Raw genomic sequence first — 27,214 nt, forward strand, 5'->3', positions numbered from 1 at the left:
AGGGGGTGGGCTTTATGGGTTCTTAAAATTCTTCTGTCCAGGCTGGGAGTAGCAGGAGATTAACTCATTAGTGAATTTTCATGTTGATGGGGGATGGCCAGGAAAAAAAATTGAAACCAGGGCAGGTATGTACAACCTGCACCTCTCCAGCTGTTTTTCAATTACAACTCCCAGCATCCTTGCAACAGCAGCCTTGGGCCACTAGAAGCCAATGTTATGTAGTGTTCAGCATGGGAGGGGCAGAAGAGAACGTACTAAAAATAGCAATCAAGTGCCCCCTCAGACCCAAAGGGCCCTTGTGGGCAACCCTAACAGCAGCCCTGCAATGAACCTGCTTGACTAACTTTGTATGATGTTCCAAGCACCACAGACAGATTTCAATCTGTTCCCTATACTCACAGCAGCCTCTTCCCCTGCCTGGGATTCACTGCTACTGGGGTTGGGTGGGAGGAACCACTGGTTTGTAGGAGGAGTTGGAGAGACTATTCTGTGGGCCAGCCCTTCCTTAGCTGGGTGTGGTTACAGCTGCCAGATCTTAGTATTCCGTTAGCAGCAGGGGATCAGTAGCACAGCTACAGACAGACAGCGCGGAGACCCTCTGGCACCAACCCACTGTATGGGGAAACGCTGAACGAGCCAGGACACAAGTCAGACAGAGAGACCTCAACAGTAGCCACCATGCCAAAAACTGTGAGTTCCCCCAACTTTCTCTGTTCTCGGCTTCCTAGTCCCAGCTGTTATAAGACTATAAATTCCATCCCGCCACTTCTGCTGGGGGTGGGGAATTACGGGAACTGTTGTAAAGCTGGAGTATGACCTTTTGGCATTGTCTGACAGACTTAATTAACTGCACTTGCTTAAATTAAATGGGCTGTCTCATTTCTGGCAGATTGAGGGGGACATTAAAACGTCAACACCGTTTCCTGTCACAGCAACAGGAGCTTTGCGACTTTTTATTATTCAAATATGCCTGGTGGCTTCCTGCAAATACAGCCCCCTGTATTTCACCATCTAAGGGTAAACTCGTTACACTGGATTGGGAGGGTCTGTTGAGGGAAAGAAGCCCAGTGGTACATGTGTGGAAAAATTCAATTATTTTAAATATCTAAGCAGCTTTCTAATATACATTAATTACGATTGCTTTCTATATATCTGTGTCATTGCAATGCAAAGCAGTGCCCTTTCTGTTCTCTTCTTCCGACTTGACACTGTGCAGCAGAAGTCAGTTTTCAGTTGACAAGAGATGAGACCGAACTAGTCAGAACTAGCAGTGCAGACAGTATAAAACAGCCAGCCAGATATTACTTTTAATAGCAAAAAAAATTGAGGCTGCCCTGGCCAATTTCTAGTGCCTCCCTTGTTATATATCCGCGACTCTAACAGTGAATGAGTTCAGTCATTTCCAATGACATAATTGTGACTGGAGTCGGCAGGAGTATTGTGCTGTCACAACTTGTTCAAGTGGAAACAAAATGAAGTTACTCATAATGGTGAAACCAGCGTGTCCCCCTATTCATTTGGCATAATAGAATCAGTGTTGGTAGGGGTGTTTCTTCATTCTGAAGTATAGTTCATCTTGGCTTCATAGGACCTACTAGACTAGGTGTGTATGTCTGCTGACTGTAATTCAGTAAATAAGGCTGATAAAAGACTCCTCCATATTCAGCCCTGTTGAGATAACTACAATGTTCAGCTTGAGATTCTGGGATTTGTAGTTCACGTTGGTTGCAGTGGTGCAAACCTTAAAGGGATACTGTCATGGGAAAAAAAATGTTTTCACAATGAATCAGTTAGTGCTGCTCCAGCAGAATTCTGCACTGAAATCCATTTCTCAAAAGAGCAAACAGAATTTTTTATATTCAATTTTGAAATCTGACATGGGGCTAGACATATTGTCCATTTCCCAGCTGCCCCAAGTCATGTGACTTGTGCTCTAATAAACTTCAATCACTCTTTACTGCAAGTTGGAGTGATATCACCCCCTCCCCCCCCAGCAGCCAAACAAAAGAACAATGGGAAGGTAACCAGATAACAGCTCCCTAACACAAGATAACAGCTGCCTGGTAGATCTAAGAACAACACTCAATAGTAAAAACCCATGTCCCACTGAGACACATTCAGTTACATTGAGAAGGAAAAACAGCAGCCTGCCAGAAAGCATTTCTCTCCTAAAGTGCAGGCACAAGTCACATGACCAGGGGCAGCTGGGAAATTGACAAAATGTCTAGCCCCATGTCAGATTTCAAAATTGAATATAAAAAAATCTGTTTGCTCTTTTGAGAAATGGATTTCAGTGCAGAATTCTGCTGGAGCAGCAACTGATGCGTTTTGAAAAAAACATGTTTTCCGATGACAGGGTCTCTTTAAGCCTTAAACCCTTAGAATATGCACTTCTAGAGGAAGGAGAAACATTGTGAAATTGAGTTGGGGAGTCAGTGTGACTTGCAGTCGGGATTTACTGTCTGTGGTTTGAATAAACCCACCTACCTGTAATGATAGACAAGAAACTGTCAAAGCCATCTCCCAAGGGTGTTTAAGTTTAGGGTGTCTCCTCTACCTGCTTCTTCTTGAAGCAGCCAACTAGGCAGTGCCAACAGTGATGCTAAAGTAGTTAGAGTTTTTAGGGACCCCTTCTTAATAACACCCCCTTCCACACAGCATATGGTGAAAGCTTCTCTCCCCACCTCTTGTGAGGCTGCTCACTCACATTTATTCAGATTTTTGCTTTGGTACAGATTTTTCTGCTGTTGCACTTTTTTTTTTTTTTTTTTTGCAGAAGGGCAGAATTTGGGATTGCTCACCGATCTTTCTCTTTTCCCCCACTTGGCTTGGCCTCTTTCCAGGCAGAGAGAGACTGCTTCTTACACCCATTGATATTCATGGTCTCTGCTGAATGACTTTATTCTGCCAGAGCATCCTCTGTGTGAGCCGTATTTATATCTAGGGAAGAAATCCTTGGTGCCGCTGTAGGCAGGAAAGCCTGCAGCAGTATATACCTTATACGCCCTGTCTTGTTCTATAAATCCTGTGCATGCTTCAGCTTATACACTAGCTCTGCAGTTCCATGCTTTTGCATGTGTCAGGGTAAGGCTGTCCCCCCACAGTTGAAATCTGATGTACATTTGGGGGCAGATTTATCAAGGGTCGGAGTGAATTCGAGGGAAGTAAAAAAATGTGAAATTCAAAGTAATTTTTTGAATACTTCGACCATCGAATAGGATACTACGACTTCGAATTTACTTCGACTTAGATTCGAAGAAAAATCGTTCGACTATTTGACCATTCGATAATTGAAGTACTGTCTCTTTAAAAAACTTCGACTTCAATACTCCGCCAACTTAAACCAGCTGAATTGCTGTTTAGCCTATGGGGGACCTCCTGTGTGTTTTGCTAAGTTTTTTTTAATTTGAAGGATTTTTTGGGAAAATCGTACAATAAAATCATTCCCTACCACCTCTCTTTTTTCATTCAAACCACTGCCAGGCTACTAGGGTAATCAAGACCATGGCCTTGATGGCCTGCTGATAAGAAAGCTAAATAATACAAATACCATAAAGAATGAAGACCAGTTGTCTCAAAATATAATTTTTATTACACAAAACGTTAATTCAAAGGAATCTGTTACCCTGCCCAGGAAAAACTCCATGTCTGGGTTAGTTAAGTACGGTTGACTGCTCTTGCCCTTTTAGTTAAAGCTGTCAAATATTACACAGCCTGGGTGTAGCATTAATCCGGTGGTGGGCCCAACAGAAAGTTTAACTTGTCAACATAACATTTCAAGCAAACTCTGCAGGGGAAAAAAGCCCTGATATAGAGTTGAGCACCCCCACTGCTGACCTTTGCGCTTCCTTCCTTCTTCTCATAGAAAGAACTGACAGTTGAGTTTTTGACTCTCCTTGCAGGAGGAAGAAGTAGAGTCACAGAGATGATCAGCTACTGTGCCTAGTGCCACCTGGGGATTAAAACCAAAAAATAATTAGTAATTAAAAAGTAGAAGGCTACTTTACAAGATTAATTCAACCTGTTCTGTGGTTTATATTTATTAAAGGGGTTGGTCGCCTTCCAAACACTTTTTTCAGATGTTTTCAGATTGTATTAACATTTTTCCAAAATTGAAGTTTGTGTTTGAATGTTTCTCTCTTGTTTTTTGTGTGGCAGCTCCATGATCCAGGTGCAGATTCTGAACTGTTAGTTTGCTACATTAGCTTATACATTTCCCATCAGTCTGTGGAATATTAGCAACCATTGTATGTTTTAACAGCTGCCTTTAATGAAACTCCGGGATTCTGCTCAGCAGGGACAAATAAGAAATCTTTAAACTAATGTATCAGTATAGAACATATTACAGAGTCTGGACCCCCTCTCTCAGAGCTTCTTTAGAAAGACATAAGAATGTGAAAAAATAAACATTACACACATTACACTTATTACAAAAGCTTATTATACAAAGTATTAGAAAAACAATAAAAAAATAATTGAAAGTAATTACAAAAAGTCGGTGAACTGCTTTTGAAAGTAGCTTGCTACTTTCTGAATTTATGCTTTTTGACTATTGACAGTGTAACACAATTTATCCCAAACTGTGGCTGCCTGCCTAGGGAGGAATGGAATAGGGCTCAATCTAAAGCCTTGCCCAATGTTTGGACCTATCAGGGGGTACCCTTGAAGGGTGGAGGGGGGCAGGCTAAAGGTTGGACCCTCAAGGGGTGCCAAAAGATGGATCCTGAAGGGGGGGCAAAGGATGGACCCTGGCCAAAGGCTGGACCCTTAAGGGGTGCCAAAGGTTGCACCCTGAAAGGGGGGCATAAACTGAAAAAGTTTAGCAGAAGCAGAAGTCAAGCTACTTATTAGGTTGGAGCAGAGCAAGTACTTCTGCTACTTTGCTTCAAAAGTTAGAACCAGGAGGTACAAAAAGGGATTAGAAAATATTGTTTTTTAATTGTAATTACACTTTATTCAATTACACAGTTTTGTGGGGCTGAGCGAGTGTTTACATACACTTTAAGTTTAGTTAAAGGCATACTGTCATGGGAAAACGTATTTTTTTTTCAAACACATTAGTTAATAGCGCTGCTCCAGCAGAATTCTCCACTGAAACCCATTTCTCAAAAGAGCAAACAGATTTTTTTTATATTCAATTTTGAAATCTGACATGGGGCTAGACATATTGTCAGTTTCCCAGCTGCTCCCAGTCATGTGACTTGTGCTCTGATAAACTTCAGTCACTCTTTCGTGCTGCACTGCAAGTTGCAGTGATACCCCCCCCCCCAGCAGCCTAGCAAAAGAACAATTGGAAGGAACCAGATAACTGCTCCCTAACAAAAGATAACTGCTCCCTGGTAGATCTAAGAAAAGCACTCAATAGTAAAAGCCAAGTCCCACTGAGACACATTCAGTTACAATAAGTTGGAGAAACAACAGCCTGCCAGAAAGCAGTTCCATCCTAAAGTGCTGGCTCTTTTTGACCAGGCAAAATGACCTGAGATGGCTGCCTACACACCAATATAATAAATTAAAAAAAATATATACACTTGCTGTAATTAAATTTTACAGGGTAGAGTGAATTATTTGCATTGTAAACAGTATTAACACCATCAAAATCATGACAGAATCCCTTTAAGTAACTGTGTCCCTTATTGAAACTTTTTACCCTGTGCAGAGTAGTGATTCCTAGAGGAAACAAGCTTGCACTGATTACATTCTCAGAGCAGAGTCTGTGCTTTGTTTCTGTTTGAAATGAAGCATTTTTTGGCTATACCTAAGCGTGCCATGGCCTTCAGATTCATGCTTTGATACAGGTCCTGTGATTGAGGTGACTTCTGGCATCTTTGTATCGACAACAATGAGTTTATTTTTTGGAATATATAAAGTTCATGCGTCGCTTGACAGAAATGGCTTTAGCTGCTTTAATAAAAAAATGCATTATGCTTTGATTCCTTGTTATTGGAAGCCATGTGTAAAGTGTGTATGGATTCATACACAAATAAAAAAATAAGGACCTTAGATTCTAAGCTTCACCGTGGTATGGACTTATGTGAATGCTGTATAACTTCTGTAAAGTGTTGAAAAATGTTATATGCATATAAATTATTCTGTAATTGGAAGTTTGCTTTGAATCCATGCTGCCAGTTGTAAGCATCCCAGAGTTTGTTGCTTTTAAAATATCAAGGCCTTTATACCCAGTCAAATGTCTATTTATAACCACCTTTAAATCTTTCCTTTCCAGTCCAGCACAAATGAGCTTCTGGGACCTTCTGAGAGCAGTCAGCCAGTGGTTCCAATAAAATAAACTGGAGTTCTATTCAAAATTCCAGTATTCATTAATTGCACATTTTAAAAGTTAATTGTATTTATAACTCAGCACGTATCTGTTCCTTTCTGTGCTGGTTCAGCAGTGCAGAAAAATACTGCTTTTAACTGCTTTTAATCTATTTACCCATTGACAAAAATGAGTTAAGTGTCCTAAATCTTGTACTTTCAGAATTAATAAGTGGTTGATTAATATCCTAATATACATGGTTTTTGTTAATTGCTCTTTATTGACCCTATTTTTGAGTACAAAATAGTAGAAATAATGGTTTTCTTTTACGTGCAGAGAGTGATTTACAGGTGAATATAGGTCTGGGTATAGGAGAACAGGAGCATTTAATGGATTGCAGAAACTGCTGCAGCACATAAGGACCTTTTTTATGCAAGGGTTGCACAACTGGACCCTCATAATCCAGATTATGCCCTGCAAGTAGCATTTGTGATTCCAGATTTTCCCGAAACCCATATTTCACAGTTTTCACATGGTTCACAAGTTTTCCTATTTGCTTGGCATAAGTGAGGTCTGGGTTGCAAATACAGGGAGCACAAACACCACATGGTACACTGACCTTGTATCTCCCAGTAGCCTTCTGCATGGCACCAAGTGGGGATGCATGGGATTATTATGGGGCAGATTTATCCTAGTAAAAATTCGAAATGGAAAAATTAACATTTTGAGCTAATTTTTGTGTACTTCGACTAGGGAATAGTCAAAATTCGATTTGAATTTGAAAATTAGAATTTCGAAATGTCTACATATATATATATAAATGTGTATATGTATGTATGTATATATGTGTGTGTATATATATTTATAAAAAAGGCAATGTACTTATATAGAACATTATTGTGCTCAGTTGCTGCTTTCACATTGCCCTTTAGAGCTCAGACATTATAGTGCTGAGCCATTGAGCTGCTGCTTGTGAGTAATAGTCTGGTTCCTGCCATGCTTGTTCTTCACTGCACATATATCCGGTGGTGGGACAGCAGTGAGCTGCCTATTCTGAATCACTAATGGGGCACTCCAATTTAAAGGGGATTTGCAATTGTAGTGGATTAAAATAAATGTGTTATTTCTCTTTTTATAATTGCTAATGTATTTATTTTTTGTTAGTTCTGCAATTCATCATTTTCTGTTCTTTCAACATATGTTACATTTAAGAAGGAAATATTTATAGTGGGGATTTATTGATCAAACACTTTGCTCTCCTCCCTCCCTGATGTGTGATGAGTCCAAAAAGTCTGTGAAAGTATTCCTTGAAAGTTAACCCTGCTCCAGTTTATTGGCTTTGATGAGTTTTAACCTTGATAGTTTTATGACACTCTTATCAGCTCCCGTATCCTTTTCCTCAGTTGGGTGGACCTAAACCCTAAAAATTATTGTGGCTAAAAATGCCATATTTTATATACTGAACTTGTTGCACCAGCATAAAGTTTCAGCATCTCAATAGCAGCAATGATCCAAAACTTGTCACAGGGGGTCACCACCTTTGAAAGTGTCTGCGACACTCACATGCTCAGTGGGCTCTGAGAGGCTGTTGAGAAGCTAAGCTTAGCGGTCATTGCTAATTAACAAGCAGAGATTAGGTTGGCCTGTAATATACATTGATGCTTCAATCCGGATGCTAGTTGAGTTGGTTTCCATGCTGCCATGTAGTAATTACATTATTACAATTATAAATAATTAGGGATGCACCTAATCCAGGATTCGGTTCGTGATTCGGCCAGGATTTGGGCTTTTTCAGCAGGATTCGGCCGAATCCTTCTGCCCGGCCAAACCGAATCCTAATTTGCATATGCAAATTAGGGGCAGGGAGGGAAATTGTGTGACTTTTTGTCACAAAACAAGGAAGTAAAAGATGTTTCACTTTCCCACCAGTAATTTTCATATGCAAATAAGGATTCAGTTCGGTATCCGGCCGAATCTTTCGTGAAGGGTTCAGGGGTTCGCAGAATCCAAAAATGTGGATTCTGTGCATCCCTATAAATAATACTGTGACATTTATATTCTATGTGTACTGTATATTTTGAGTCTGTCCGTAAGCTCAGTATGTCAAAGCAGCACAGAAAATGTGCAGTGAATTAGCAGAAAAGTAGATGGGAAGCTACTGGGGTATCTTTGGAGACACAAATCATCCCTGCTAAAGGGCTGTGGTTTCCTTGGGCTGGTACAGAATCCCAAAACATTATGTACAACATTTCTAACCTAATTCTTTAGTTAGGCTTTAGTTCTCCTTTAAGGTTGACATCCCTGATCTAATATTTTAAAAGTGCAGGAGAGTATGTAAGTCCATGTGACTGCTGCTGGGTGATGTTGTCAGTTCTAGGGTGGCTCCTTGCTAGGTTTTAATGAATTTCATCCAGTCTGGGAATTTCCACCTAAGTTGAGGAGACATTTGTAGGCTGGTTATGAGCTGTTTCTCACTGGGTGGGGCCCATCTGTGCTCCTCTGTCTGTGGCACATTTATCATTTTCACCTTACTGAAGTGAAAGGGCAGTAATACAAAAAGCAAATGCTTGCTTTAGACAGCGAGATAGTGTGAAGTCAATATGAGCCCATTATCACCTCCAGTACTTGATCCATCCTTTCATAAGGCAGTATTACAACCAGTAAATTAACTAGCCAGCTTGGGGGCCCTGCTGCCCCGGTAGTTCCACTGATTACAACTATTTTGTGATTTCCCATTGTGAAGCTTAGGCTTGAGCTGCTCGGGGTGAATATTGGGTGTTTTTTCCGCTGTGTATTTCTCTTACCTACCTTGTGCCCATTTCAAGCTATTTTTGATTTAAAATCCCAATACGTGGGCACTGAAACATTAATGGCAATGGCACACCAGAGCAATATAAATTTTAGGCTAATAGACAATTGCTGGGCAGGGAATCGCGGGCTCCTAAAATGCCTTTTTTACAGATCTTCATTATAAACAGGGGGAGACACCATTGTATTTAATATGGTTATAGTTAGCAGCCTTCTATTTCAGGTAGTATGTTTTTAGTTACAGCCATGGATACCTTGACTGTGAGGATTAAACATGCCCCCCCTTTTTTTTCATTTCTTTTTATTCTAAAACCCTAGTCTAAGAATAGAATAAGCATAAATCTATGAGCATGAGTGGGAGAAAATAGCATCTTTATGTATTTGTTTATTTTCCCATTAAGGAACTTATTTTTGATACTTTAATTAATAATTCCCACTGGTCCCATTTCACGCAGGGCAGTTATTTAAAGGGGTTGTTCACCTTCAAACAACTAGTTGTTTTCAGATAGATTACCATAAATAACGACTTTTTCCAATGACTTTATATTTTCTATGTGCGATGGTTTTTCTAATATTGAAGTATAAAATGTAATTTCTTTCCTTCTGAAGCAGCTCTGGGAGGGGGGGTTGCCAATCCTGTAAACTGTTCTAAATGGATACATTTAGTTGATATTTTTCTTATCTTTGTCCCTGCTGAGGTTTCATTGCAGGTAGGTGTTTGAATTGATACAATTGTTGCTAATACTCCAGAGATGCTGTTGAGAAATGTATCAACTCAATGTTGCAAAATTGTAACAGTTTAGAGTCTGCGCCTGAATTACTGACCTGCCAGACTCAAACACCAGAGACATTCACCTTTAAACTTGGATTTTGGAAAAAACGTAAAAAATAAATAATGGAAAGTAATTGAAAAAAGTCTTTATTTCTGGGGAACAATCTAAAAACAACTGAATTGAAAAAAGTGTTTGGAAGGTGAACAACCTTAATAACAATGAATTTATAGCACTGTGTGTGTATATATAATATATAAGTTTATATATTCTTAGTGGGAAATGCTACATTTCCTCCCCTTGGGTGAGCCATTCTCCATAGACTGTATTACAATAGCACCTTCAAGTGGTAATAAAGTAGTTTTTAATTTTGACCCCTTCATATGTTTCAATGTACAGATGGTGCTTTTATCATTGTAAATTTTAGCCTATTTGACCTCCAAATGACTCCCTAACTTGTCTACAGTCTGGGGACCCCAGATGCCCCACTGTGGAATGAACTATCTATTGATCTATCATTTAACCAAACCTAAATGGATTAACAGAGCTAGTGTATGTGCACTTTCACTTTGCAGCATATAACATTTAAATAGACTACTGCACAAAAGCCTTCATACCAAGATGCAGTGTGTGTTTTTTGGAATTGATTAAACCGTCGAGGATGGAAAAGTCCGAATCAGATAATCCGGCATCTCAGAACTGTTGAGGTTGCATATAAGTCAATGGGAGAAGTCCCAATGATTTTTTGATGTGTGCTGGGTTTCGTGCAATACCTCTGAGTTTTCGGGCAAAAAACATAAGAAATCTGAGTTTTCAATTGAAAAATCCGAAAAAACTTGAAAATCGGAAAAAAACCAAAAAAATTGTGAAAATCTGATTTTTCAAGTTTTTTTTGGATTTTTTCCTGCAAACAAAATTTTCAGTAAAGTATATTAATAAATAAACTGAAAAAACCTGTGCGGATTTTTGAGTTTTTTTCAGCAAATATTGACATAAATTCGGACTTTGATTAATAACCCCCTAAGTGCCAGTCCTGCCCATGCTTGGCCCAGCACATGGTGCTGCAATGGAGGTATTTTACATTAGAAAAAGGCAATAGTTGAGGAAGGGAGTGGGCGTTTTTTTTTAAATTGCTTCATATTAGTTGCACGGTTTGGTTGGTGACCGAATTCTTGCAGGGGAAAGTAGAATCATTAGATCTGGCCAGCACAAAGGGGGATTGCATAATGTGTGTGTGTGTGTGTGTGACATTCTCTTCATGACTTAGGGATATTAACATTATGAAGTCTCCCTCTGAAAGTGCCAGTTTAATAGCTCTCCTGATGTGCAGGCCCGCCACAGCTAAGAAGGTCATTGAGCAGGGGTGAAGGTTACACCAGCTTACCCATGCCTTGGCATGCCCTTTGTCTAACATACGCAACATATTTCTCAAACATGAATGCAGACAACACGTTGTGCCATACCCTGCACTGTGGGCAGATTAGCTGCACATATCATTAACCCTACATGTTATATAAACTGGAATCAAACTGTTGGATAAAAGGAAAGTCACTTAAGTACATTTTGGAGGAAAGTGTTTGGTATATAGGCTTGGGTTCAGTTTATGTGTGTGTGAGCTCTTAGTCAGAGCAAAAGTCACATCTTTGGAACTCAGACTCTGAAAGTGTTCACCTATGGGTGTGTACACACATGCATTCTCCATTGTCTGCAGGGCTTGTTACTCACCCCTCTGCGCAGGTCCTGTCCACGGAGTTCACAGTAGCCATCTTCTCCCACACGCGTCTTCTTCCTGCTTTGACCGGCGTCTTCTGGCACATGCGCAGTAGGAACAGTTACCGGTATGGATCTACTGCGCATGTCACAAAGTTTTTGGCGCGTGGGAGAAGATGGCGACTGTGAACTCCGTGGACAGGACCTGCGCAGAGGAGTGAGTAACAAGTGGGGGACAGGTAGGCCAGAGGGGAGGGGGGCAACACAGGGGAGGGGGGGAGGGGTTTTGCGCCCAGGGAGTTTCCTTCTCCTTTAAAGAACGAGACTCTAGGGCAGGCTCCCATGTTCCCTGTTACCTTATAACACCTTATAAATATGATTGCTTTCTAAGAAATTATGCCCTATAAGCTTTATGGCAGTTTCTGGCTTTACTGGTTCATTTTAGTTAAGCTGAGCCTTTGTAGCATTGTAGCCTACATTGTGTGCATGTACCCAATTTAACCACAAATGCATTTGGCCAAATTGGGGACATTGATTAGGATCATAATTGGAATTGGGGACATGCTTTAAAAGAGAGTTTTTCAAACTTCTCCCATAAATATCTGTCTGATGTATGGCAGAGATATTAGTCTAGCAAGCCATCTGATGGGCCCCATACATAAGCTAGCAAGCTGCCAACTTTGACCTGGCAGGGCTGACTTGGCAGCTTCTATGTGTCTGTGTAAGGCCACATGTATTCTTCTATTGTACTCTACTCCAAGAAGTAAAATAAATGGGGCAGACATTAAAGGAATAGTTCAGTGTGAAAATAAAACCGGTGTAAATAGATAGACTGTGTAAAATAAAAAAATGTTTCTAATATAGTTAGTTAGCCAAAAATGTAATGTATAAAGGCTGGAGTGAACAGATCTCTAATAAAACAGCCAGAATCCAATTTCCTGCTTTTCAGCTCTAAAACTCTGAGTTAGTCAGTGACTTGAATGGGGGCCACATGGTACATTTCTGTTCAGCGAGTTTGTAATTGATCCTCAGCATTCAGCGTGGATTCAAAAGCAACAGATATGACCCATGTGCCCCCCCCCATAAGTCTCTGATTGGTTACTGCCTGGTAGCCAGGGTAACCAGTCAGTGTAAACCAAGAGAGCTGAAAAGCAGGAAGTAGTGTTCTGACTGACATGTTATACATCAAATCTCGCCAGCCTTTATACATTACATTTTTGGCTAACTATATTAGAAACATTTTTTATTTTGCACAGCCTATCTATTTACCCAGTTTTTATTGTGAAGCACTGTGAGCCCTACAGTCCAGAGGGCCAAGGACTTATGCTTGCTGGGACATACAGTTAGGCCCATAAATCTTTGGACAGAGACAACCTTTTTCTAATTTTGGTTCTGTACATTACCACAATGAATTTTAAATGAAACAACTCAGATAAAGTTGAACTGCAGACTTTCAGCTTTAATTCAGTGGGTTGAACAAAAAGATTGCATAAAAATGTGAGTCAAGCCTTTTTTTTTAACACAATCACTTCATTTCAGAGGCTCAAAAGCAATTGGACAAGTGACTCAAATGCTATTTCATGGGCAGGTGTGGGAAATTCCTTTGTTAAGTCATTATCAATTAAGCAGATAAAAGCCCTGGCGTTGATTTGAGGGGGTGCTTGTATGTGGAAGATTTTGCTGTGAACAGACAACATGCGGTCAAAGGAGCTCTCCATGCAGGTGAAACAAGCCATCCCTAAGCTGCAAAAACAGAAAATCCCATACAAGAAATTGCTGCAATATTAGGAGTGGCAAAATCTACAGTTTGGTACATCCTGAAAAAGAAAGCACTGGTGAACTCAGCAATGCAAAAAGACCTGGATGTCCACAGTAGACAACAGTGGTGGATGATCGCAGAATCATTTCCATGGTTACTCCTTTCTAACATCCAAACAAGTGAACATCACTCACCAGGAGGTATCGATATCCAAGTTCATAAAGAGATGACTGCATGAAAGTAAATACAGAGGGAGCACTGCAAGGTGCAAGCCACTCATAAGCCTCAAGAATAGAAAGGCTAGATTGGACTTTGTTAAAAAAAATAATCTAGAAAAGCCAGCACAGTTCTGGAAAAACATTCTTTGGGCAGATGAAACCAAGATCAACCTCTATCAGAGTGACGGCAAGAAAAAAAATACAGCGTAGGTGTGGAACAGCTCATGATCCAAAGCATACCACGTCATCTGTAAAACATGGTGGAGCCAGTGTGAACTTTCACCTTTAGATAAATACGACTTTAAAAACACCATAGAAATCAAACATATCATTGGTTGCTATTGATTACTGCTCCTTGGCAAACGTTGTGCCCTTTACTACATCTGGGGGTTAGAGTTAGACCTTTGCTCTTCCTCTTGTCATGGCTTTGTGATTGTCCAGTAGGGGCCTTTTTTAATTTAATAGTCATGGATGTTTTGCCACTGTTCTCTGCTGGAGGGCAGTTCCAGTCAAAACGACCTTTGTACCATAAGCTTAATTCCTCATATTATAGAGATGGCCATACATAAATCAATAAAAGCTGTCTTCTTGGCCAATCTAGTTGGCAGCTTATTGGCTCCTTCTGATTGCCTAACCAACTGATATTTGTAGGGGCAGGTTTGAATACCTTGTTGGGCAAGGACTGCATCTTTGCATTGATGTAGTCCTATCTCAATTGGTCTCTGTAGGCCGATACCGAGGGTCAGCCAATTTGTATCATCCGAATTTGGTCCAGTTTGTTGGTGGCCAAATCTAATTAAGTTCCACTTGTCTGGGGACCTCGCCAAACAAGTGTATCTTATAGTATATAGCCAACTTTACTCCAGTCCTTAAGAGGGATATAAATGAGCTGGAGAGAGTGCAGAGACGTGCACTATTGCTAAATTGGTTAGAGGGATGGAAGACTTAAATTATGAGGGTAGACTGTCAAGGTTGGGGTTGTTTTCTCCGGAAAAAAGGCGCTTGCGAGGGGACATGATTACACTTTACAAGTACATTAGAGGACATTATAGACAAATAGCAGGGGACCTTTTTACCCATAAAGTGGATCACCGTGCCAGAGGCAAACCCTTTAGACTAGATGAAAAAAACTTTCATTTGAAGCAACGTAGGGGGTTTTTCACAGTCAGGACAGTGAGGTTGTGGAATGCACTGCCGGTTGATGTTGTGATGGCTGATTCAGTAAATGCCTTTAAGAATGGCTTGGATGATTTTTTGGACAGACATAATATCAAAGGCTATTGTGATATTAAACTCTATAGTTAATATAGGTATGGGTATATAGAATTTGTATGAAAGTAGGGAGGGGTGTGTGTATGGATTCTGGGTTTTCATTTGGAGGGGTTGGACTTGATGGACTTTGTCTTTTTTCAACCCGATTTAACTATGTAACTATGTAACTTTAGTCTGAGGGTGGATCTCATTTTCACCCCATTATCTACAGTGGTAAGTGGTCTAATTCAGTTACTTAATCATCCACAAGATGTGTGTCAAATGCTTTGCATTACATGTAGGACATTATATATGCCAAACATACACACAAAGGTTTACAGCACCCTTGTAACTTCTATAAAGTCTTCGGGGGGTAGCCTGGCATCATGTGTACTGAAATAATCTGGGGAAGAATTATACTAACTGATCTTTACTGTCTGTTGGCTGGACTCCAGCATCAGTAGGAAATGGATGACTAAAGGCTTCATCTGCTTAACCTTAGGTGCCCAGGCCTTTCCTGGCTGCTGCTTTTGGGTAGAGCCTTATTTGGCAGTCTGGCTGGTACTGTTTCAGGTGAAACAACAAGGTCCCTTGCTTTCTCACAAACTGGTTGACTGGCAATAGTTCAGGGGCTGGTAAAGCTTGGAAGGTTCTAGATATTAATAATCTAACTGCATACTGATGATGCAGTACTGAAAGGGCAGTTATCTTTAAAATGTAAGGAGGAATATTGAAAGTTTGCAGATCTGTATTCATTTTTTAAAATGTTTTAAAACTATTTACATTTTTTCGCCTGCAATTCTTAGGCTTAGCATTTATATTGTGCTCTGGTTGCTAGGGCTTATTTACCATAGTAATCAAGCAGCATGCACTTTGTAATGAAGGATAATGTTTAGAAGGCCTGAATGGAATGATTCATGTACATTTAAAAATAATAAATAAATAATTTAAGGGTGAACTTTTCCTTTACTACTAGGTTACAGAAATGCTGGAAATATTAAGTAACAAAAACCTCTTGTTCTCAGTTAATTGCTGCCAATGTTGGTTCTGTACTATCACTTCCCCCTAGCATTAGGAGTGAGTGCAGTACACTAGGAGTGAGTGCAGTACACTTTGTTCCTTGCCCAAAGCACCTGTATAATGTATTGCCCAGGTGTCAGGTCCCGTGGGCAGGGTTACTATAAGGATTACTGGGGCCCCACCACTTTTGGCAGGTCCCCTACTTTAAATGGGCCACTGACTGGAGTCCTGCCTGTGCCAGCTCTGATGGTAGCCCTACCTGTAGGGAGGATGACTGAGCAGACTAAAAGGTATGCTCTCATATGGTGGTACCACGCATGCACTATGCAGGGGAAGCCCAAATATTGATGGTTTTGTATTAAAGTTTAAGGCAAGGCACACTTGCCAGACTTAGACTCCCATGAATGACTACTGTATTTGTTGATCTGTATGAGATCATCTTCCCAGCCCTGAATATTGTCTTCTTCAGGAGTTTCATACAGTGGGGCAGTCAACCTTTGGCCTTGAGCCAACTTTGCTCATAATTAGTGAGCTCTATTCTGAGCCCACTTTGTGCTCATTGGAAAATGTGGTGGCTCTGTGCCATTCATCCTAGCACCTCTTTGACATTAGGATGAAAGTATGTCACTTCTGTACGGTCATAAAAGTAGTTAGGTCAATATGTGGAGGAGACTACACATCACCCAGTGACTCATATTCCTGGGAATTCCAGAATGAGGGCTTTGTTTATTAGAAAATGGTACTGGCAGTTATTTATACCTGTGTCATATGCAAGATGGGGGCATCTATTATTTGTTCTTAATGACATCAAGCAAGGTGGAAGGGTCCCCTTGAACATGCTATCAGCAATGCTTGACTCACATTGCTAATCTGTCCTTCATATGGAATTCAAAAAGTACCAAGATGCAAATAATTGTTTGTGGTTATTTTGAAACTGAAAAAGTTTGTCTTCTGAATCTCTCAGCTAAATTTCACCAATAAGGGAGTATTAGGCATAGCATAATAGAAGGGAAAAGCAATATATCAAATGTTGAATACAGCTTTTTTTCTGTGGACAAAGGGCAAGTAGTGTGCTGTGCTGCCTGTGAGTAACTATATAACTCCCCTTTAGCTATTTGTGATCTCTGCCTTTTTTTACTGATCAGAGATTTCTTCTTAGTCCATTTATTGCTTCTTTCCTGGAACTTGCATATTTATTATTTACTTTAGAAGAGCAGTAATCCTGTCAACTGAGAAACTCCAGAATGACCAGTCTGGTGACCCACTGAGAGTAGGGTTGCCACCTTTTTTAAAAAAGGTGACGTTAAAAGCGGGCGGAGCTACGCGACGTGCCACAAAAGTGGCGGAGCAACATCGCACAGCGCTGGAAAAAAGGTAAGTTCTTTGCGAATTGGGTGTAGGCCAGGGACTTTTTTTGACGGGTATTACAAATTACCGGCAATTGCATTGCCGGTAAATTTGTAATACCGGCCTTGGCAGGTGTTTTACCGGCTAGGCTGGTAAAATACCGGCCGGGTGGCAACTCTAACTGAAAGCCAGGGGCCCATGCTTTCTAGGATAATTTATATGGCTTGCGCCCCATGCTGCCCTCTAAATTGTCTCGGTTTATGGACACCATTGATATATTACAGTTGCCAGAATTTATGTGCAAGATTATAGCCTGATCTCTTCAACAGGTTTGATCAAAGATAGTGTGGAAAACGATTCCTATGCAGTTCAACCCTTCTCTGTTGCTGCAGGTCTACAAGGATCAGTTAAAAGGGGAAATCCTTTCGGATTCCACTATGATTGCATTAGAACACTGCTAGAAAGTAAACCAGGAGACACTTATTAGCGGTCTACCTACTCAGAAGTCATGGGCTCTGTTGTGTCCTTAGAGTGCCGTACAAGTTTTCCACACTTGTATTACTAGCTTTAGGGAATGTTAGTTCAGTAAGTGCATTTCATGGGTGATAGCCACTGAAGTCATGTTTAAGACAAAATTGTCTACTAAATCTGAATCTTGAGGCTTCCTAGAACTATGGGTGTCTATGGCACAACTGTGAGGGGGGATGCTACTACCCTAGACTGATATATTGTTGCTTTTTCTTCCTCTAGCCCTGAACGTGAAAATTAGTAAGTAGGTGATTCAATGGTGATGGTAACATAGTAAGTAAGGTTGAAAAAAGACACATGTCCATCGAGTTCAACCTTTTTTTTTTCTTTTTATTAACTGCCAGTTGATCCAGAGGAAGGCAAAAAACCCATCGGAAGCCTCTCCAATTTACCTCAGAGGGGGAAAAATTCCTTCCTGACTCCAAAATGGCAATCAGACTAGTCCCTGGATCAACTTGTACTATGAGCTATTTCCCATAACCCTGTATTCCCTCACTTGCTAAAAAGCTATCCAACTCTTAAAGCTATCTAATGTATCAGCCTGTACAACTGATTCAGGGAGAGAATTCCACATCTTCACAGCTCTCACTGTAAAAAACCCCTTCCGAATATTTATTTTTTATTTTTATTTCTTTTCTTCTAATCGGAATGGGTGACCTCGTGGTGACGTGGGGGGTAGGTGGGCGATGGTTAAGTGTTTGACTTGGGGGTGCTTTGCTTTTGGCCTGACTCTGGTCCACCACACTGAGTAGTGGTTGGGAAATTTAAACTGCCATATTTCCCTTCTGTTATGGATGGTATACAGTGTTAAGAGGAGATAAAGAAAACTAGGGGAACCTTGTGTTCCTTTAAATGCACCTGATCCCCATATATATTTTACCTGTTCTGGTTGTGCACTGCTGATTCATTTTGAACAGCTGGTTGTAGACCATGAAAATGACTATTATCAATATTGCTGTTTAAGTGTAGCCTTTCATAATAAAGCCCTTGCTCTATAAATCTTCCCATTACTTCACTCTTGAACTGACCTTGTTCTGCAGAGCGGAGAATGGGCACCTTTGTTTCTACTGGGTGTGTGCGAAAGTAATGTTCTCCTGATTGAAGCCAACTGCTTTATGTGGAATCATGAGGGCACATTAATCTAGAACACTATTCTTTTGGGCTGAAGTTGCTTCTGAAATTAAACGAAGGGAGTGCTTGTTGTTAAACAAAAGGTAGCTCAGGGATGGGCAACATTTGGCATTGCTGCTAATAACTGCAAATCCAGCAAGCTCTGTGATAGCCCTGGAATTTAAAATGGAGCCTGCTTGTCTGGTCAGAAGCTGCATGCCTTGTGCCCATCACCCTGCCTATTCTTGACCATACCATCTGGCCTTCAGCCATGCACAAGTAATTAAACAGAATAAATAGACCAAGCACCTGGGTAGGCAAAGCTTGGTGACCTTGCAAAACACACAGATTTTAGAAAGTATTCCATCATAAATCACTACCTACACTCAACATTTTCATGTAGGAATCTTCCTGTCTGGTCACAGCGTTTGTGTGCACTGGTAATATTTTTCTTAGTTCAAGTATTACAGACTCAATTTTATCCAAATAATCCAAATTTTTAGAAATGATTTCCCTTTTCTCTGTACGTGATCCAAACTAAGATATAATTAATCCTAACTGGAAGCAGAACCAGCCTATTGTGTTTATTTAATGTTTTTAAATTATGAAGATACAAATTACGGAAAGATTTGTTATCTGGAAAGCCCCATGTCCTGAGCATTCTGGATATCAGTCCCATACCTGTAGTTAACTAGCATAAATACTAATTAACCCTGCCTTAGATATTTTTTCAGGGGTAAATTATGGAAAATAATATGAGCAAGATCCATAACATTGGACTTTATGCCCGCATGTAGAAATAAAATGTTCTCCCGTATTTCTTCTGATGTGTAACTTTGGAATGCGTCTGCTTATCCCACAAGTTGGCTCTTTTGACCAAGTAGGGGAATTTTTTTTTAGTAAGTTTGTTCAAGTTAAATGGTAGAGGGCCAAGTTGCATATGAATGACCTATGTTAATTAGCTACATTGTTCAGTAAATAATTAGAGTGAATCCTTAACCAAATACAGTATAACCATGGATTTAACGTTTTCCCGCATTTTAATTCTTTTTTTACAGTCCCACCATTCTTAATGCATTCGTATGGGTGCATTTCCCTCATTTTACATTATGATTTCCCGGATTTTACATAGTTTTCTTAGCCCTGTCCTTTGCTAATAGCTAGATTTTTAGCTATAAAAACACCCTTCGTTATTTAAGGCTTTCCCTCACCGTCCATATCCACTCCTATCAGTGAAGCAGGTAGAGAAAGCCGGGAATGCAGCAGCAGTGAGAGGGAGGGAAATGTGACTCTCCAGGCAAAAGTGGTGAGCCCTAGTGGAGAAGGAAGGCAGTGGAGAAGGAAGGCAAAAGGGGTAGATATCACTCCAACTTGCAGTACAGCCGTAAAGAGTGACTGAAGTTTATCAGAGCACTAGTCACATGACTGGGGGCAGCTGGAATACTGACAATATGTCTAGCCCCATGTCAGATTTCAAAACTGAATATAAAAAAATCTGTTTGCTCTTTTGAAAAATGGATTTCAGTGCAGAATTCTGCTGGAACAGTACTGTTAACTGTTGTGTTTTGAAAAAACAAACAAGTTTTCCAATGACAGTATCCCTTTAACACATTTTCCTGATTTGAAGTTTTCCCGGGTTTACATATTTTTCCCCGGTCCCCTGAAAGATGTAAAATGGGGGTTCTACTGTAAGCAACTCCTAAGGCCAGACAACAGCATTTGCAAGCTCCTCCTTATGTTTTTCATTTAAGCAAAATTATCTTTGTACTTGTTGTGCCTCTGAAATGAGATTAATTGGTTATATTAAAGGGATCCTGTCATCAGAAAACATGTTTTTTTCAAAACGCATTAGTTAATAGTGTTACACCAGCAGACTTCTGCACTGAAATCCATTTCTCAAAAGAGCAAACAGATTTTTTTATATTCAATTTTGAAATCTGACATGGGGCTAGACATGTTGTCAATTTCCCAGCTGCCCCTGGTCATGTGACTTGTGCCTGCACGTTCGGAGAGAAATACTTTCTGGCAGGCTGCTGTTTTTCCTTCTCAATGTAACTGAATGTTTCTCAGTGGGACATGGGTTTTTCCTATTGAGTGTTGTTCTTAGATCTGCCAGGCAGCTGTTATCTTGTGTTAGGGAGCTGTTATCTTGTGTTAGGGAGCTGTTATCTTGTGTTAGGGAGCTGTTATCTGGTTACCTTCCCATTGTTCTTTTGTTTGGCTGCTGGTGGAGGAAAGGGAGGGGGTGATATCACTCCAACTTGCAGTACAGCAGTAAAGAGTGATTGACGTTTATCAGAGCACAAGTCACATGACTTGGGGCAGCTGGGAAATTGACAAAATGTCTAGCCCCATGTCAGATTTCAAAATTGAATATAAAAAAAATCTGTTTGCTCTTTTGAGAAATGGATTTCAGTGCAGAATTCTGCTGGAGCAGCACTATTAACTGATTCATTTCAGAATTTTTTTTTTCCCATGACAGTATCCCTTTAAGATGGATTCTGTAATTCACCTTATTATTGAAGGGATCTTGTAGTAAATTATTGGGCTTTGCATAATTTTAGAGCCCCCCCTAAACTTTAAGAATAAGAGAATTTATCATCACTGTGGGCCCTCTTTACAAGCTGGGCAGTTGTTGTTGTTGCAGTGTCTGTTTTCCTCATGGTTGGCCTGCAGTACAAGTATGGGACCACTAATCCAGAATGCTCGGGGTGTGGGCTTTTCTGGTTAAGGAATCTTTACGTAATTTGAATCACCATACTTTAAGTCTACTTAAAATAATTTGAATATTAAAAAAACCCAATAGGATTGTTTTGCCTCTGGTAAGCATAAATTGTATCTTGGGATCTAGTACAAGGTACAGTTTTATTACGGAGAAATAAAACGGAGCTATAGAAGTTGACCTTTCTGTAATTTGGAGCTTTCTGATTTATGGGCCATGTGGTATCTAGGGGACGAACATAAATGGCAGAATGATTTGTATGTGGGGGTTGGCCCTACAGTCAGATACATACAGGCCAGATTTACAAATTGCTTCCAATCCAGTGTTGGCAATGTTATGCTTATCTAGCCAATCAATAAAAGGTTCTAGAATGCCCCTGTTATACAGGTTTGAGACCTTTTATCCAGAATGTTTAGGTGTTTTCCGCATAAGGAATCTTTCCGTAATCTGTATCTCCATACCTTAAGTCTACTAAAAAATCATTTAAACACTAATTAGGTTTTTCAATTAGGATTCATTATATTTAATTGGGATCAAGTACAAGGTATTTTTTACTACAGAGAAAAAGGAAATCATTAAAAAATGTAATTATTTTATTATAATGGGGTCTATGGCAGACTTCCTTTCTGTAATTCTGAGCTTTCTGGATAACGGATTCTATACCCAAGAGTGACATTATGTTACATAGTTAAATTGGGTTGAAAAAAGACCAAGTCCATCAAGTTCAACCCCTCCAAATGAAAACCCAGCATCCATACACACACCCCTCCCTACTTTTAATTAAAATTCTATATACCCATACCTATACTAACTATAGAGTTTAGTATCACAATATTATGTCTGTCCAAAAAATCATCCAAGCCTTTCTTAAAGGCATTAACTGAATCAGCCATCACAACATCACCCGGCAGTGCATTCCACAACCTCACTGTCCTGACTGTGAAGAACCCTCTACGTTGCTTCAAATGAAAGTTCTTTTCTTCTAGTCTAAAGGGGTGGCCTCTGGTACGGTGATCCACTTTATGGGTAAAAAGGTCCCCTGCCATTTGTCTATAATGTCCTCTAATGTACTTGTAAAGTGTAATCATGTCCCCTCGCAAGCGCCTTTTTTCCAGAGAAAACAACCCCAACCTTGACAGTCTACCCTCATAATTTAAGTCTTCCGTCCCTCTAACCAATTTAGTTGCACGTCTCTGCACTCTCTCCAGCTCATTTATATCCCTCTTAAGGACTGGAGTCCAAAACTGAACTGCATACTCCAGATGAGGCCTCACCAGGGACCTATAAAGAGGCATAATTATGTTTTCATCCCTTGAGTTAATGCCCTTTTTTATGCAAGACAGAACTTTATGTATCACAGGACAATGTAATACAGTTAAGATATGTATAATTTGGGCAGAATAAGATATCAGATCTGCAGAAGACTGCCTTGTGTTGCAGGAAAAGGCACATTTGGTGACTGTGGTGACTGAAGTTTGGGTTATAAATACTTTTGCTGAATTGTCCACTTTAACTGCGTGGGAATTGCCCCTGGTTCTGCTTTGTGAAGCTTAAACCAATTTCAGTTCCTCTGCAGTAGGGATGTAGCGAACTGTTCGCCGGCGAACTAGTTCGCGCGAACTTCGACTGTTCGCGTCCGCCGAATGTTCGCGAACGTCGCGCGACGTTCGCCAATAGGCGTTCGCGTCAAAAATCGTTCTACCATTCGACCATTCGATCGCTAAATCGAAGGATTTTCGTTCGAACCGAACGATCGAAGCCATTGGATTGAATGAAATCATTCGATCGAATAGCTTCGATCGTTCGATTCGAACGAAAATCGTTCGATCGAACGATTAAAATCCTTCGATCGTTCGAATCGAACGATTTTCGGATGTTCGAAGTTCGCGAACAGTTCGCGAACTGTTCGCATTTTTTGCCGGTGTTCGCGGCCGGTGTTCGCGAACGGCGTTCGCGAACACATAAACGGCAGTTCGCTACATCCCTACTCTGCAGTATGCCATTTCCAGGCTTTTCTGGCCAGACCTGTGCCAAATAGTGGAGAGGTCAAAGTGAGTGATGTGTGGGTCACAAGAACTGTGACCCACCCCTATGGAACCCACTTCTCTCTGGATCACCCAAACCCTAATTTGTGATATCACACAGAGGGAGTTCTGCCGCTGGACCCACACAACACATGGCTGTTAAATATACCCTCACATTATTTGTCAACATTAAATTTACATTATTTGTAAAAACTATGGATATATAATTTTGATGTCCTCTGTGGTGGAGATCCATGTGGAACCTCATTCTTTGGAATAAAAACCTCAGTTTTTTGAGGTATTTAATCACAACTCCTGTATTCCCCTCTTAGCCCTCAATGCTGGGAGTCTAGCAGCAGCTAGAGGCTGGAGACCTATTTAATAAGGAGTTGTTGACAGGTCATGCAGTTCTTGTCCCCCTCACTCATGACCTGAATCCTTCTATTGATAGATCCTGATCAATATATTTTAGAGCAAATCTATTATTTAATTTTAGTAGCTAGTGCCTGTGGGGGCAGTAAGGAGACACTTGGCTCACGATAGTCCTGTGTATTTTCAACTGGTTAGATTCTGACCCACATTTTAACAAGCAAATGCTTTACCAGCAAAAGTGATTCTATACAGGGGTGGGTGGAAGGCAGGCTGAGAAGCTGATTTGAGAAAAGTCAAGAAAATGATCTGCAAGACCCAGCCTAAACTGTAGTTGGACTCTAAACTTATTGCATTGTGAGTATGTAGTGGAGTGAGAGCTGCTCTGTTACTAGCAATGCACTAAGCCCTTCCTAGCTTTATTCACCTTCAGTGTCAGTTCTTGTTGTGCTTGGCGGGCTGGGTTACTATCAAATTGCGTGCTTGTTGCTTTTATCACCCACACGGCATCCCCCCCAGCTCGCCTCCCCCTGTACCACGTGCAGTGATGCTGAGCTCTGCTGCTGGAGGATGTGGCTGGTTTCCTGTAATAGGCCCAGCTTGAGGTGACTCTGCACTATAGCAGACTTTATCCTGTTACTTTACTCTGCAAGGTCAAAGGGCAACATTTGTTTTGTCAGTTTTACTATCCATGGCTGGGAAACAATTTTTTTGTGCAAAATATGCATATTTACATACACCTAAATACAAAACAATCATGGCACAAATGCTCCTTGTGGCATATTCATTATGGCTTATACCAATGAACCATTATTACTATGAGCATTTTGTCTGCTGCTTCTTGTAGTGGTAATAAGTGTCATTAATCTGCTACACTTCATTTTCCATTGACCTGAAAGCAGAGCAAGCTGCCACCAGTAGATCTCTGCCATTACAATGTAACATAATGCAGTTGGGAAAGTAGCTGTGAACTACTTCCCATTATGGTTTATCATTATTGCTGAGAGTATCACACTGTGTTACCGCGGCCTGAAAATGCAGCTGCTGGCACAATTAATGTGTGTGTGTGTGTCAAACAGTGATTACCATGGCTGCAGTAAGAAGTGGATTTTTGGACAATCCATGAGTTACATTGACCTTCAAGTTTCCAATTGCTCAGAATTTACTTTTTTAAGCAATTTCCAACCATATGTATGTGGCTAGATTAACAGAAGGACTTTGTGCCCAATATGGGAACATATCATGTAGGTGCCAGTGATATCTAGAAGACAGGATTATTAGTACCACTTGAGCAGTATTAGTTAAACGCAATTTTGTGCAGACTTCACTTTGACCATTGCTAGTAATTTGCTCCATAGAAAATGCTGTATAGAAACAGTTGTTCTGGGTGGCCTGGCCTGATTCTGTTTGGAATCAGATTGAGTTGGCCTGTGGATACACCATGTACTGGCTCAAATGGGATATCAGAAGATGACAATTTTAAACTTGCCCAATCAACAATCCACCAGTCCACTGAAAATGGTTCTATGGTTATGGTCTCTGGCTCCAGAGAGAATGTCTCGATTCATGTGGCATATCACTAAGGTTTTGGGAAAGTCACTGTAGCTGGCAGTGGAAAGGTATGCACATTTTTTAAATTTTCTTATTCTCTTTTGGGTATAATGTTAATTTATTTTTTTTTTAACCTATAGCATACCATACCATACTAATCATACTATGCTATATAACCAAAAGTGTTCAGGTGCCTGCCTGTCAAAAATCTTTTAAAGGCCAGTGTATTAATGTGAAATTGGTACTCTTATTATGGCTGTCAGGGTTTTTCCTATGTGTTGGATGAGTCTTCCGTTTAGCCTAGAGGACATTAGAGTTGTTGGCAATTGGGCCTGGCACCCAGTCTGAGCCGTAGTTGATTCCAAAGATGTTTAGCTGGGTTGAGAGATCTGGGCTTTGTTCTTCCAACTCAATCTTGGCAAAATTGCTTCATTAGCACTGGGAATTATTGTGTTGAAACTGGAAGTAATCTTTCCCAAACACAAAATATGAAAGAATACTATTGTAGTGATGAGTAGTGTTGTTCTTACTGGAACCAGGCTCCCTAGCTCAACCATAAAGTGATACTGACACTAAAAAATTTCTTTTTAAAATATTAATCTACATTTAGTTAAATATAGGTCACGTTGATCGTTTTTTGCTGATAGGGCAGCTATGTAAGTAATTGTTACTTGAAGTTCCTAAACCTGACTGTTTTGCCAACCTAACAGTCCCTTCTCAGTCGGTCAGTTGGTGTTTCTAATGCTAACCACCTACTGCTGCACAAATATGGCAGCCCCCTCATAGAGGAACATGGGGGTAAGAAAGGTTACGTAAAAACATCAGGCAAATACTTTTATGGCAAAATTATAAATAGCATTCAAAGATAATGTTATGATGGATATAAAAAAAAGTGTTATTTTCTGGTATCTGGATCTCCCGGACCTAGGTAGATAGTAGGTTCCCGGACCTTTTTATTCCTTCTCCACCAATTGTTAAAGTTGCCGTTAAGATTTTAGGCAGGTGGTGTTTCTCCTGCCAGATACCAAAGTCTGCTTCTCCACAGGTCAGTGGCTACATAATGTAATACCACTTGCCCATAATTGAGGACATGCATTTTTAGAAAATGCTGTTGGCCGGATACAGTTTAATAAACATAGGTTGCTCTACCTAACAAGCTTCTAATGTTCTATAAAGTCCACCCATCACAGAGTGAGCTTCAGTCAGGCATTTTGCTTGTGCTGCTCGTTTTGTTTGAAAAGGCCTTTTAATGCTTCAGCATTGGGGGGGGGGAGGTTAGTTAAATTTGTAATCCCTTCAAAAATTGCAAGCACTTTCATGTGACCTGGAACTCTGGCTCTGTTACAACGAGAGGTTGGTGTAGGGAGTCGCAATTCTCTTGGTCTTCTGCTCTTTCCAGAAAATACCTGATGTCTGTAAGTAAAACCCTGTAATATAGAAATTATTTTTTAGGCACTCTTTATTGCAACTGATATAAATGTTTCTCGATGTTTGTCATGTATGGGAGTAATTCTCCTTGTCCCAACATCCAGGTCCCAAAGAATAAAAGAACATGTACTTACAGGTCTTGGGGTCTGGGGTACTTGGGACCTGTTATCCAGATAAGGGATCTTTCCATAATGTGGATCTTAATACCTTTAAATCTAAAATAATTTAAATATTAAATAAACCCACTAGAATGGTTTTGCCTCCAATAAGGATTAATTATATCTTATAGTTGGGATCAAGGTACTGTTTCATCATTACAGAGAAAAAGGAAATACTTTTT

General features: G+C 40.3%; 1 protein-coding gene across 2 annotated transcripts in view; it reads left to right on the forward strand.

Annotated features, from left to right (window-relative positions):
* Positions 1–521: 521 nt before the first annotated feature.
* Positions 522–27,214, forward strand: part of msn.S (moesin S homeolog) — a 67,255-nt gene continuing 40,562 nt past the window's right edge. Inside the window, exon 1 of one of the 2 annotated variants that reach the window (XM_018232910.2) lies at positions 522–690. In XM_018232910.2, the coding sequence (XP_018088399.1) occupies positions 679–690 (12 nt within the window). In that variant the 5' untranslated portion in view covers positions 522–678. Of the gene's footprint in view, positions 691–26,840; positions 26,862–27,214 lie in introns of those variants that run through there. The other variant, XM_041575066.1, reaches the window with a different exon arrangement.

The sequence above is a fragment of the Xenopus laevis genome, chromosome 8S, assembly GCF_017654675.1.
Source record: "Xenopus laevis strain J_2021 chromosome 8S, Xenopus_laevis_v10.1, whole genome shotgun sequence".
Lineage (NCBI taxonomy): Eukaryota > Metazoa > Chordata > Amphibia > Anura > Pipidae > Xenopus > Xenopus laevis.